The sequence below is a fragment of the Lolium perenne genome, chromosome 7, assembly GCF_019359855.2.
Source record: "Lolium perenne isolate Kyuss_39 chromosome 7, Kyuss_2.0, whole genome shotgun sequence".
Taxonomy (NCBI): Eukaryota; Viridiplantae; Streptophyta; class Magnoliopsida; order Poales; family Poaceae; genus Lolium; species Lolium perenne.
The window spans coordinates 316,991,805-317,004,682 of NC_067250.2; the positions used below are offsets into that span (position 1 = coordinate 316,991,805).

The 12,878-nt window shown below is 46.8% G+C and overlaps 1 protein-coding gene across 1 annotated transcript; it reads left to right on the forward strand.

The window, feature by feature from the left end:
* Window positions 1-3,579: 3,579 nt before the first annotated feature.
* On the forward strand, window positions 3,580-4,892 carry LOC127314989 (seed lectin-like). The gene is made up of 3 exons (XM_051345531.1): window positions 3,580-3,906; window positions 3,991-4,474; window positions 4,861-4,892. The coding sequence occupies exons 1-3, from the start codon at window positions 3,580-3,582 to the stop codon at window positions 4,890-4,892; spliced, it is 843 nt and encodes a 280-aa protein (XP_051201491.1).
* The last annotated feature ends 7,986 nt before the right edge of the window (window positions 4,893-12,878 follow it).

Consider the following 12,878-nt stretch of genomic DNA (forward strand, 5'->3'; position numbering starts at 1 on the left):
ATAAACGGCGACCTGAGAGTTTGGATGATGCCACGATAAACGGCGATCTGAGACAAACTGTATGATGTCAATATATATGATGAGCTAAAAAGGTTAACGATAGCAATGAATTCTCATCCGAAAATAGTTGTGCCTAAAGACAAGGTTAGTCAATGCATATACATCACAAATACTTAACCTTAGTAGCAACTCTACGCATATGAATGTCGGCCCGGCTTTGTTCGAGCCTCGCTGCCCCTGAGCAAGCCCCAGAAACACCTGCTACTGCCATCCAAGCCCCGGATAGCTCATTTCCACTTTACCTGTGAAAACTCGGTTCCTGTCTCATGACAAATAATCTCGTGAAATTTCCCCCGGTATGCCGGGGTGAGAAGATGTAAGATACAATTTAAGACTTTTTGGTTGTGTTGAACTGAAGTAGTTTATAGGTTTGCATGCTTGACTCTTAAGCTCTTTATGCGAAACCGGTTAATTTACGTTTCCAACCTTTCCGGTATGTTCCGCTTTCTTCTTTTGCATGGTGGATACTCCGGATTCATTCCCGAGTTCAATCTGATGCATACTTGATTCTTTTACTTTGGCTCTGTGTACCTCTTTTGGGTGTTTGACGTACGAGGCCCAAAGTTCTTTTGCCAAGCAAGCATGTTCTTGAACTCAGATAAAAAACTCGAATTCTTTTACAAAAAAACCGGTATGACTGGGGTTAATTAAACTTTTTTCCGGATTGTTTGTTTTCGATTTCTCTTTGCGTGTTTCACGTGCTTAGACCCTTCCGGTTTATCTTGCTTGCCATGAAGCCGGGTTTCGGACAGCAGCAAAGTCGAAGACTCCGGTAGGTTTACCATGCTACTATACCGGAAAAAGAAGATGTCCAACAATCAAACCGGTATACTGAAAAAAGAAACACATTGCATGCGATTCCGGTAGAGGCAGTCCCCGAGATTCATTCGAGGTGCCGGCATATTACTGATAGCAAATAAGGTACGCAAAAGAACTCCTTACATTACCGGGGTTGATAGCGATGGGCGTGGCCAACGAGCTCATGGCGGCCTGCAGCAGGGTTGCCGCCGGTGGCGCGGTAGAGGTGCCGGGATGATCCCGTCGGGCTCCGTTGGAGGCTTTGCCATGCGCCCGAACTTGGCGGGCCCAGCACCCTCCTCAGCTGCCGCTTCGCCAACGCCTCCTGCGCCGGCCATCATAACCTCGACGCTGTCGGCTGCGCGGTCGGAGCGCAGCCCGCGAGTTGGTGAAGATCTTGGCGGGTCTGGCGCCACCAGTACCGGCGAGAGGTACTGGCGCTCCGGGACGGTGCCGAGGTAGACGCGGTGGCTGCCAAGCTCCATGACGTGGCCGTTCTTGGGAAACTTACCGCCGTTGGCGAAGCAGCCCGTGTTGTCGTTGATGAAGTCCATGGAGGAAACACGGTCGACGAGCGCGGTGACGACACGCTCGCCGACGATGGTGAGGAGGCCCGCCGAATATGAACTCCAGCAAGCGCAGCTGCTGGCCCCACGGTGGGCGCCAACTGTCGTCGTGGTGAACAGACAGATGCCATGGGATGGCTTAAGTTGGGGCCGAATGTGCGCTAGAGGATTCGGGGGAGGGTTTTCGATTAGATAGGATGAACTTCCGGATGTTTTCCTCAAGAACTCAGCCGAAGGCAGCGATACAAGAAGAAACACACAAGGAAGAACTCTGCTCTAGATCTTTCTCTTCATTGATCTTAACAGGATACAGGATTGTTTTTGATACAAGGTTCATCGTCATCGTCGTGCCCGCAAAGGGCAGTGCCCCCTCTCCTTATATAGGGGAGAGGGTGGCTTACAGGGCAAGAAACCCTAATGGCATCTTTGACTAGACAAACTACTTTACAAAGTTACTTTAATCATAGATGACGCCGGGGTCTTCTTTAATCAGGGAGGCTGACGTCCTCCGGCTTCTTTCAGCGTCATCTTCCTCTTTGGTGCCAGGGCTTCGTTTAAAGCTACTTTGCTTAGCTCATCTTTGTCCTCTAGCTCTGAAGAGAATCTTTGACCAGTCTTGCCGACATGCTCTTCTTACCGGTAGCCCGGTGTCTTCTTTACCCGGTTCCGGTATACCTCTCTTGGGGATACCGGCTTAGCTCTACTTAGCCAAACACTTAACTTTATCCTCCGGTATAAACATTAAACCGGTTTCTTGATGGCTCAACCCATCCGGTTTGGCATGCCTTTGGCATACCGGGGGTCATCCCCCCAACAATATTTATTGTTTTGTGGATTCCGTGGGGCAGAAGTAAAGTCTGATGATGTGCATAGGTAGATTTCGGAAAACAAGGGCTGCGATATCGAGCGAACGTGCCGATTCTCGCACGACGGCGGAACGGGTGGCAGCCGACGGTGATGGCTTTTTTTTGAAAAAAGGAAAAAAAAATGAAAATTGGTAGAACCCACAGAAAAATAGCTTGGCAAGTTTTCTTTACCATCGCGTGAGCTTGCTAACACGGGCACGTTACAGGAATATGCAGAGGTACCGACGGCCATGGGCCCTCGGTGTAGCCGTAAAAGGTCGTCGGCGTAGTCTACGTCGAAGATCACGGTCAGCGTAGCTCCTCGGGCGAGATTCGCCTCGGTGGAGACACATGTGCCCTCGGTGTTGACCTATATGCCGACGGTGGCCGTCGGCGTATGGACCCTCTGCGCAGGCCACATCATCCCGTCCGTTAACTTCAAAAAAATCATTTTTTTTCTCAAAATTTTCAATCTCTCAAATTAACCATTTTAACTCTAACTACATTTAATCTTAGGTTAAATTACACTCATGGTCAAACTTCCCAATTTGGTCACCCATCCTCACACTTCTCCACTCTAGGACACTTAACATCTTGGTTTCTTTCGGTTGAGTTTTCATCTTCTTCACGAAACATTACTGAAAATACTACCATATCAATCTTATTAACCGGTAGACCCTGATATCATGAATTTTTATTTTTTGATTTTTTTATCATTTTCTGCCATTCAACTGAAACTTAAAAAGACGATTGGGGGGGGGGGGGGGGTGCGTAGAGGGAAAAGGAGTTGAAGACTATACCGAGGGTGGCCGTCGGCGTAGACAAAGGAAAAAAAGAGAGGAGCCTACGCCGAGGGTGGCCATCGGCGTAGCTCTGACGTCGTGACACCGTCACGGCCTGGCCTTGGAAGGACACATGTCCATGTCTACACCGATGGCCTGGAGTGCGCCGAGAGTAGCCGTCGGCGTAGCGTTGCCTACGCCGACGGCTCTCTTGACGGGCGGCCTGTTCAGGTCATATGACTTTTGGCCGTCAGCGTAGCCGCAAGCTGTCGGCGCCTTATACCATTCCTGTAGTGTATCTAGGAAAAGACTGGCTTGATGTAGACATGCAAGGGACTTTGGCGTGTCAAGCGGCTTCCGTGGAACAGATCAAACGGAGGACTATGAGAAGAAAATCATGGCTACAGGACAGGATCAGGACCATTGACTGATTGACTAGTGACTAGCCAAGCAGGTTCGTTCAACTTTGTGCATATCAGCATATGTAGCTCAGACATTACTCCTAACGATCATTGGCCAACCGTGGTAATGAAGAGAGGCAAGTGCTTTCTCGTCCATGGTTTCCCCTGCTTACTCCTACTCGTCGTATCTGGCTGCCTTCCTCATGTCAGCTCCCTTAGCTTCAATTACAACTTCTCTGCTCCCACCGGTTTCGCCAGCACCGATCTCAGGTACATGAACGACTCTGCCCCCGTTCTCGACCGGATCGAGCTGACGAACCAATCGAGGAGGTGGAGCACCGGCCGTGTAGCCCACAACCAGCTGTTGCGTATATGGGACCACAGAACCAGCAAGGTCGCCAGCTTCACCAGCAACTTCACCTTCGCCATCAAGCCCGCCAGCAGCAACCCCCGGGCAAGTAGCTCGATTTTTTTCTGATGGCCTGCGTGGCGTCCATTTATTTTGTTTAATTAAGCAAAACCTTTTCTTGTGCTACAGAGAGGTGATGGCATGGCGTTCTTCGTGGGGCCTTACATGCCGTACTACATGCCCATGGACGCGCCCGCCGGCCACCTCGGGCTATTCAACAACCGCGACAATCCCGGAAACAACTACTTCCCGCCCACTGTCGGTGTGGAATTTGACACGTTCAGGAACGTTGACTGGGACCCCGCTGAAACCAACTGCCACATCGGCGTCAACGTCAATAGCATCAGGTCGACTAACTACACGGCGGTACCGGAAGGGATCTTCAACGGGATCATGTCGGCGGAGGTCAGGTACGATGCTAAAGCGGCCACGCTCTCGGCCACCCTGCGGTTACTCGACCCGCCGGGGCAGGGTACATACACGGTCAGCGCGAACGTCGACCTGCAGGGCGCCGGTCTGCCGGAGATGGTGGAGGTTGGGTTATCGGCGTCCATCGGGGACTACATCGAGCAGCATCATATTCTTTCTTGGTCCTTCCAGACCATTATGATCGGTAAGTGGATTCGCCCCTTCTTTGGCTATGTTCAAGTCCCACCAAAAAGTAAATAAAATTCTAGGTTTTTTAAAATCAAATTTATGAAAATTTGTTCAAATCTACATAAAAATGCCTGATTTGTATCTAAGATTTGTGTCAGCTCAGAGAAACGGAGAACATGATGGACACTGTGAGGTCCTTTTAGTATTCCAGACTCCTTTTGTTTATTTCTTTGTTTATTTGAGACGAGAGTGGACAAATAGAGGCAGAGTTACATGTAGTCCTTTATTTTTAAAATTTTGAAAAAAAAATATTTTAAAAATATGAAACAAAGATTATGGACGTAGCCAATGATAAAATCTACAAATGTGCAAAATCTCAATGTGAATTTTTTTGTATTTTAGGCTACACAAAAATGATAAATATGTGGATCTGATTATAGTGAATAGTGCACATTTCAAAACTATAAAACTTGTCAGATTTCATCATTTTGTGTATCTTAGAATACAAAGAATTTAACACTGAGATTTTACACATTTGTAGTATACATTCGTTGGCTATATCTGAGATTTTTTTTACTTTAAAATATAACTGTTGATGCCTTTTTTAAAATAAAGAGCTACATCTAGCTCGGCCTACATTTACAGTTTTCGATGGACTATTCTCTTAGGGTTTGTCCAGCTCTTGCTCGCGCACCCCGGAACTAGATTAATTCTCGGTGTTGCACTACTGTAACTGATTTTTTGTACCACGTGAATATTTTGATGACTACATGAATTTTTTTGTGAATTGCAACACCTACATGCAATTCAAAAAACTCGCTTGCAATCAACTTGTAACTCATAGGGGCTACTACATGAATATTTATTTATATTACTTACACAATTTTTGTCAGCTGCAACCCCCCAAAAAATAAACTTTCCTACCCCTTGCAACTCAAAGTGGTACCACACGTGAACACCTATAACTTAAAATACTCAGTTACAATGTTGCGCGAATCACGAAGAAATCTAAGGGCTATGGTGGTGACCGAGCGATAACTAAATAGATAAGAACTCGCAAAACAGATTGTGTTATATATGGAGTAGCTTTTTTTCAAGAAAATCGAAGTACTCGTTTTAGAAGATGCTTTCATTAGCCCACCTCTCAACGTACATCGGTAGATGCATATATAACATAGTTTATTATAAGCACACATTCATAATTAAAATGACCAAATTGAAATGTGTGATATGCGACACAAATAGAAAATAAACAAACAATATAGGCCATACAACACATCACACTCGCACATTCAGAATTATATGTCACACACGTTATCCAAACCAGGACATAAACTCACTGCTAAGACATTTCAGCCCTTTGGCACCATTTTTTTTTATCATCTTCCAGTGTTATGTACTTTGTATGAGCGTCCATGTTCGCAGCGAGTTGACACGTAAGAAAAACACTTGTGAAAAGCATATCACTTCATTTTTCAAAATCAAAATAATTATGAAAAATCCATATAGACCAAAATAAAGCTACATATCCCATATAGAAAAAGAGAACAAAGAAAAAAAGCATTACATGTCTGGAGAAGCATTAAAATTAAATGCATAGTAAGCTGCACACAACGTTACCTTGGGCATTGGACAATCAAAAAATAAATGTTGTATAGTGTCATATCGAAACCAAAATCTAGACTGTGTTTCATCCTACCAAATTCACTTAGCTAGATTATCTTTCGGAAACCTTAAATTATTGCTGGCACTTTAAGGTTCATAGCATTTTGGGATTGAATCCACAAGAATGAGATAAAGCAGAGTACAAATAATACTAACTATAAAACACTTAATAGTATCCTAATCACTCTTAAAACTGCATCCTTCGTTGGAAGTGTGAAATTTTCCAATTTACTAATAACGTCATGCCAATACATATTGCAAGTGGACAAACAGAAGTCCAATGAAACATGATTTAAGAGGCCATTGTCCCTAAAATCGAGGTAATAGTGGCATATTTGTTCCAGGCATTATTTCTAGGATATCGCTTGCAAAGTTCGCCATTGTCGAACTACTTATCTTCCTAGAAGCAAGACTGCGCACTGTTCTCGATTTTAATAGAACAAAACTGAACTAAGCTATCTTTAACTCTTAATAAACCTTTCGACGAGTGACTTTAGACGTGAGATAGTGGTATTCGCATCATATATTAGTTCCAAAGTACGACTTTGACGTTAAATTTCAGAACCCATTTACTAAGGAGGCATTTAGTGTTCAGACCAATTTCATGTATACCCAAACCCCCTCATCTTGTGGCATGCATAAAAAACCCATTTAGCGAGTCTATATCTATGTACAAATTTATTTTTTATTTTGTTCAGATTGCTAGAAAAATAGGAAACCACAAAAGTCCCGTCTTATGCACGCATCCCTTAGGAATTTACAAAAAGGACATCATAAAAATCAGGAGGCGGCTTAGTACTGAATTAGTTCTTATCAAACAACAATCATAATACAAAATTTCTGCTTTCTAGGAACTCAATTTTACTAACTTTGTACTCAGTAACTTCCAATGTCGGATTTAGAGTTTTGTTTAATCAATCCGAATACCAGGATACTTAAACGGAAAAGAGCTAACACGACAGCCCAAAAGTCAAGCATACATGTTTTCTTGCTCTTTGGCAGCATCAGAACAACATAGCCCACTCTTAAGGAAATTTATTTTTAATAAAAAAATATTCAAGTACAATTCAAATGAGTTTTGGGTTTGCCTCTTTCTCCGTGTCAGCGTGCATAAAGAGGATAAATCATCCACATATTGTAAAATGGACAAACTATTGTGAAATTTTAGACAACACCACTTATCATCCCTTCTTACTTTGCTATATTGATTAAAATTTCTATCATACTAACAATAATTTAAAAAATCCTTGGTGATAGAGGATCGTGTTGTTGAGTCCCCCTTTTGTTTGAAAGTTACTAAAGACATGTATTAGCATTAACTAAACTACAACACTTCCTTTGTACACTCAATTCTCTATACATGCTATCCACAATGGTGTAAATCCTTTATTCGAAGAGCTAGTTGCCAAAATATTCCATGTCATCAACCAACAACAACCTACCATAAACTCCTCCACTAGAGCCAGTGCGCTTTAATTATTTGATAGGAGGTGAGAAAATATGCAAACTTCCTCTCTATTTTCGACTTGAAACTTTTGTAATTGCTATTATTAATTTACAATCGATTTCCCATGCCAATACCTAATTTTATAGGAAGATGAGATAAAATGATTGAACACATCGCTACTAAAGCATAAGATTAGTCATAGTGCAAGTAAATTCAGCAGTAACATCACACTATTTAAGATAAATTTGCTGATGTGGCAATGAGTTAATGAGGAGAGATGATGATAGATTAACATAACTAGTTATCGTAATAACATATTTTTTAAGACACAATGTGTCTACAAGCTAACTAATTCAAATATTTATGATACAACTTTCATTTTACGATGCACTATGAAATAACATAGACTAGTGTCATACGTATGATACTATCCTATGTTACTGCCCACTATGACTAATCTAATACTCCATGTACGATCATGGTGAATGAAGGATCATTCATTACCCCTTTTTGTATTATTACATGAATGAGATAATCAACAAAAGGCTACGATGATGCACATTCATCAATACAAAACCTAAGTACTCTATCTAGTTGTGAAGAATGTACCATGCAAATACGACCTCCATTCCAAAAAGCAACATGTATATTTTTAGTCACAAGGCAAAGCATACTAAGTTTGGCTAGACATATACACAAAAATAGCAAAATTTATAGAATACATTATATGGTGAATCAATTGATATAGATTTGGTAATATAGATGTTCATATTTTTTTGTCTCTAAACTTAGTAAATTTAGAGAATGTTAACTTTTGTCTAAACTAAGAAGGTATGTCTGGCGGCACGCCGTGCCCTTGGCTATTATATTGTTGGATATATTATTGTAGAAGTACCACAATATCCGGGGTACCAAAGTGTCGTAGAAGTGATGATGTGTAAGTATTGTTGGAATAATGTAAAAGTGCTACTATAGTGCCAAGGTTTAGGTTTTTTCTCGTTGCCACAGGGGTGACCATAATGCGGTGAAAAAAGTGGGTAGTGTGGACAAAAAACAATAGCTGATCGTGAGGAAATGTAGAAAATAAAGTAGTTTTGCAGTAGCACTACATAGTGGTTGCGGTGCCTAGAGACAGCGTGCGCAGGCTGAAATAGGCCGCGGATGGTGGAACAAGTTATTTCCGTAAATAACTACAGAAGGAAGTAGTATTCTCACCGGTTGTTTTTAGAGCTACTGCTGAAGAAGTTATTAATATTTTCCCCTGCTAAAAGAGGCGGCAAACAGTGCAGTAGGTTTATTTTTCTGAAGGTACCGTAGAAGAATGCAGGTCTAGGCGGTGGAGTAGCTATAATTTTTTTAAAAAAATCATGTAGCAAAAGGTAATAGTATTTTCCCCGTGTGAAAGAAATGGTATAGTGGTATTTTTCCCGGGTAAAAGATGGCAGTAGTATAGACATAGGACGGTCAAGTAACTGTATTTTCCGATGATGCTGTAGAAAATTATTGTAGTATTTCTCGTATAAAACAGACAACAAATTGTCACGACAGTATAGGGGATGAACGGTGGAGTGACTATATTTTTCCAAGGAGGTAGAATGAAGTAGTATTTTCCCGGGTAAAATAAGTTTTAAATAGTGAAGTATTTTTATTTCTGAAGCTGCTACAGAAGAAAGCGGTAATATTTATCCCGAATGAAAGAGGCGACGGACGTTCATGTTCGTTGGGCACCGTTCATGAACACATTAGCACGCTGGAATAACTATATTTTTTCGAGGAGATAACATAAAGAAGGCAATAGCAATTTCCTGGCTAAAAGTGATAGCGGATGGTGAACTATTTTTTATTTCCTGAGTTGCTACAAAATAAGTCAGTTGTATTTCTCCTGGCTAAATAAGGCACCACACGGTGGAGCGAGTTTCCCGACTGAAAAATGCAATGGACGGTGGAGTGAGTATATGTTTTTTTTCCAAAATTAGCGTAATTATATTTTTTTAAGATACCGTAGAAGAAGGTAGTAGTATTTTGTTTGGGAAATGTCAGTACTATAGGTGACGGACGGCAGCGTAACTAAATATTTCTCCAAACATATCGTTCCGCTGTTGAAATAATGTATAACCGCTACTGTAGCTCCAAGGTTTGGAATTATTATTTTCCCATCGTTGAGTGGGGTGATCGTGATACGGTGGAAAAAGATGGTAGTACAGATAAAAATCTCTAGGTGATCGTGAGATGATGGAAAAGAAGGAGAGTAGGCGGAGAGAGAAAGCGGATCGGCTCCCGCGGCGCTCGACTGGGCGTCTCGGGGGCGACCTAGGGCCGCCCGTCCGCTCCTCCACCGGCGTTGACCCGCGCCGCCGGCCCTCGCCGCGGTGGCGGCGGGCCCTGTCCCCAAAGGCGGGCGGGGATCCTCTGGCCGCGGCTCGTGCGGGAGAGACCGGAAGCCGGGGCGGCGGCCTCGGGTGGGTGGAGCTTGGCCGTGCTGCGGTCGGCCGCTGCGGCCGCGTGGGCGGCGTGGCGGCACGTTCCTGGTGGCAGGCGTGCGGGCGTCGGGCGGCGACCCCGGGTTTTATGGCGGTGGTGGCTGTGCATCCGGACGGCGTGGCTCTGGTTGGCAGAGGCGACGGCGGGGTTCAGCGGCTGCATGGGTGGACGCCGGGGCGGCGGCCCCGGGATGGGTGGCTGCTGGCGTGGTGGCCGGCCGCGTGGCGGCCGCTGTGGCTGCGAGGGCAGCATAGCGGCTGGACCGGGGAGCTCGCGCTGCTGCGGTCGACGGCTCGGCCTTGGACCCCTGTGTTGGCGTTCATCGAAGCTCCCTCTCTGTGGCGGTTGGCGGCGCCTGCGGAGATCTTCTCGGCGAGCTTGGCCGGCAGTAATGGTGCGACTCGGCTCTTCAGTCTCGCGTGGTGCGGGTGGTGGCAGCGGAGTTCGCGGAGCTCCTTGGTCTGGTGGCGGTGGTGGCTTGTGTACGGCGGTGGCGCCGCTTCTGCACATGAGGTGTGTCTGCGGAGTGCGGGCTGGCAGCGTTTTCGGTCTTCATCTCGCTGTCCGGCCACGTGAGGTTGTGGTGGTTCGTTTGCTCCGGGCGAAAGCCTGACCGCGCGGCGTCTGCGGATGTCGCCGTCCTTCTTGGGGGGGCGGTCGTGGAGCTCTACGACCTTCGCTGCCTCGGGTTCACATCTTCGGGTGAAAGCCGAGATCCCGTGGGATCGGACGACGGCGTCGTTTCTTCGTCGTTTCCCCTCTTGAGGGCGTCGTCTTGAAGTTGGTGATCTCTCTCGCGCCCTCCGGCGGCCTCGACACATAGGGCATCTGGGTTGGCAGGATGTCAACCGGAGATGCGGGTGTTCCGGGTGGAGGCTTGAGTGGCAACGACGATGGTGGTGACCAAGGTTTGGTTGCGGCAAGGTCATGTTAGTTGGCTCCATTCCGGCGTGTTCGAATGTCTTCGTGGTGGTCTCTCCTTGCCGTGAAGTCGAAGCCACCCTCGGGCGGTGTACGATGACCCTCAAGGGGCAGTCCAGTGAAGGTCCTATTCGGCGTTTGTCTTGCGCATCTCCTCTCCGAGGCTCGTCGTCAGAAGCGGAGCTGCCGGTCTCTCCTCGATGAGCCATCTGTTTGGCATAGGCCGGCTTGAGCTTCTTAGCTTTTGTGGGTAGCCAGGGTGGCTGGGTGCGCCCTTCTGGCAGAGTGTGTGTGGTTATGGGTGTGCTCTGGCACTGTTGTTGTTGGTTTTTGCCCGACTTTCTCCTAAAAATCGGGCACCTTCTTCTTAATGAATAGATGAGGCAAAGCTTTTACCTCCGTTTCAAAAAAAAAAGAAAAAAAAAAGAAGGAGAGTAATATAGGAGTAGCACTACATTGTAGTTGTGCTGCCTAGAGAGATACCGACTGCCTAGAGAGATCCCGACACACTGTTTGAACAAGTTTTCCAGTACATCTCCATCTCCATCTCCATCTCCATCTCCACTACTATTAAAGTCACGAAGTTGGCAGGAACATCCAATCTCGGCCCTCCATTCTCCAAAATCTTATGGCTAAGGTCTCTCCAATGACATTGCAAAATAGACGCAGCCATTGGAATAGGAACTTACAGGTACGCTAGCCTGATTTCCGGGATTGCCGCTAATCACATACTTCACGATCCGGAAAAAAGTCCATCTTCCCATAATCATCTGAATGACCGCGAGCACCCTGCTCCAAGCCTCTAACCACCTCGCCCATCGTCCTTTCACAGACGCCGTGTTCGACGATCGTTCGTCATTGCCTGCTGAGTGTTGTACTAGCATGTTAGAGCATATCCAGTCGCGTCCCCCAAATCGCGCCGGATTGAGTGTTTGAGAGACGTGTTTTATTCGTGCCACGTTTGGGGCAAGTCGCTCTCCAGTCGCGTCCCCAAACACCCTCCCCAAATGAATATTGGTGCACGAAAATAAAGATTTTTCATTCAAATTTGATTATATATTACAAAGTTTGAATGAAAACGGCTAGATTTCATCTAAACCTAGCCTACTGACCGCCCGGCGGTGCGTTCGACGGCCCCGCCCCGTCGTCGTCTCCCCTCCGACGCAGCTCTTGCTGCGCGAGCCGCCTCTCCGTGCGTAGGGCAGTGGCCAGATGCCGCTGCTCCAGCAGCGGGTCGACGTCCGCCCTCCCCTGCTGCGCCGCCTGGAGGGAGAGCTCGACGGCGCGATGAATTTGCGCCTCTTCGCGGGCACGGGCGTCGTCCTGGAGCTTCTTCCGACTCGAAGGACTCGACGAGCGCGCGTTGCTAATCGGCCGTCTCGTCCGGGTGCGGCCCGTCGTCGTCGTCGGCCCGTCCTCCTCCACCTCGGTCTCCTCCTCCTGCGCCTCGGCCTCCTCCTCCTCCATTGGTGCCTCCTCCTCATCCGTTGGGGCCTCCATCATCGCCGCCGCCAACTCGTCCGCCCGCCTCCTCCAGGCCGCCTCCGTTGCCGCCAGCGCCACCTCCCGCTGCTGACGCTCCTCCGCCGCCAGCTGCTGCTGGCGCTCGAGCGACTCCCGCCGCCAGCGCTCGATCGCCACCCACCATTCGCGGTACTGCGCCTCCCGCTCCTCGCGCTGGCACCGGTGCTTATCATCCCACCGCCGGCTCATATCCTCTGTCCGGCGCCACCGCGCCTCCTCTTCCGTGGAGGCGTGGAGGCTCGGCAGCACCGACGAGACGTCTCGCCTGCCCCTCCGTCGCCATTAAGGCAAAGATGTCGACGTGTGTCACTGCGCGCGAATAACTTCCGCCGCGAGGTAGGTGACGGTTAGGTCCAAAATTGAATGAGTCGCTGACTCGTCG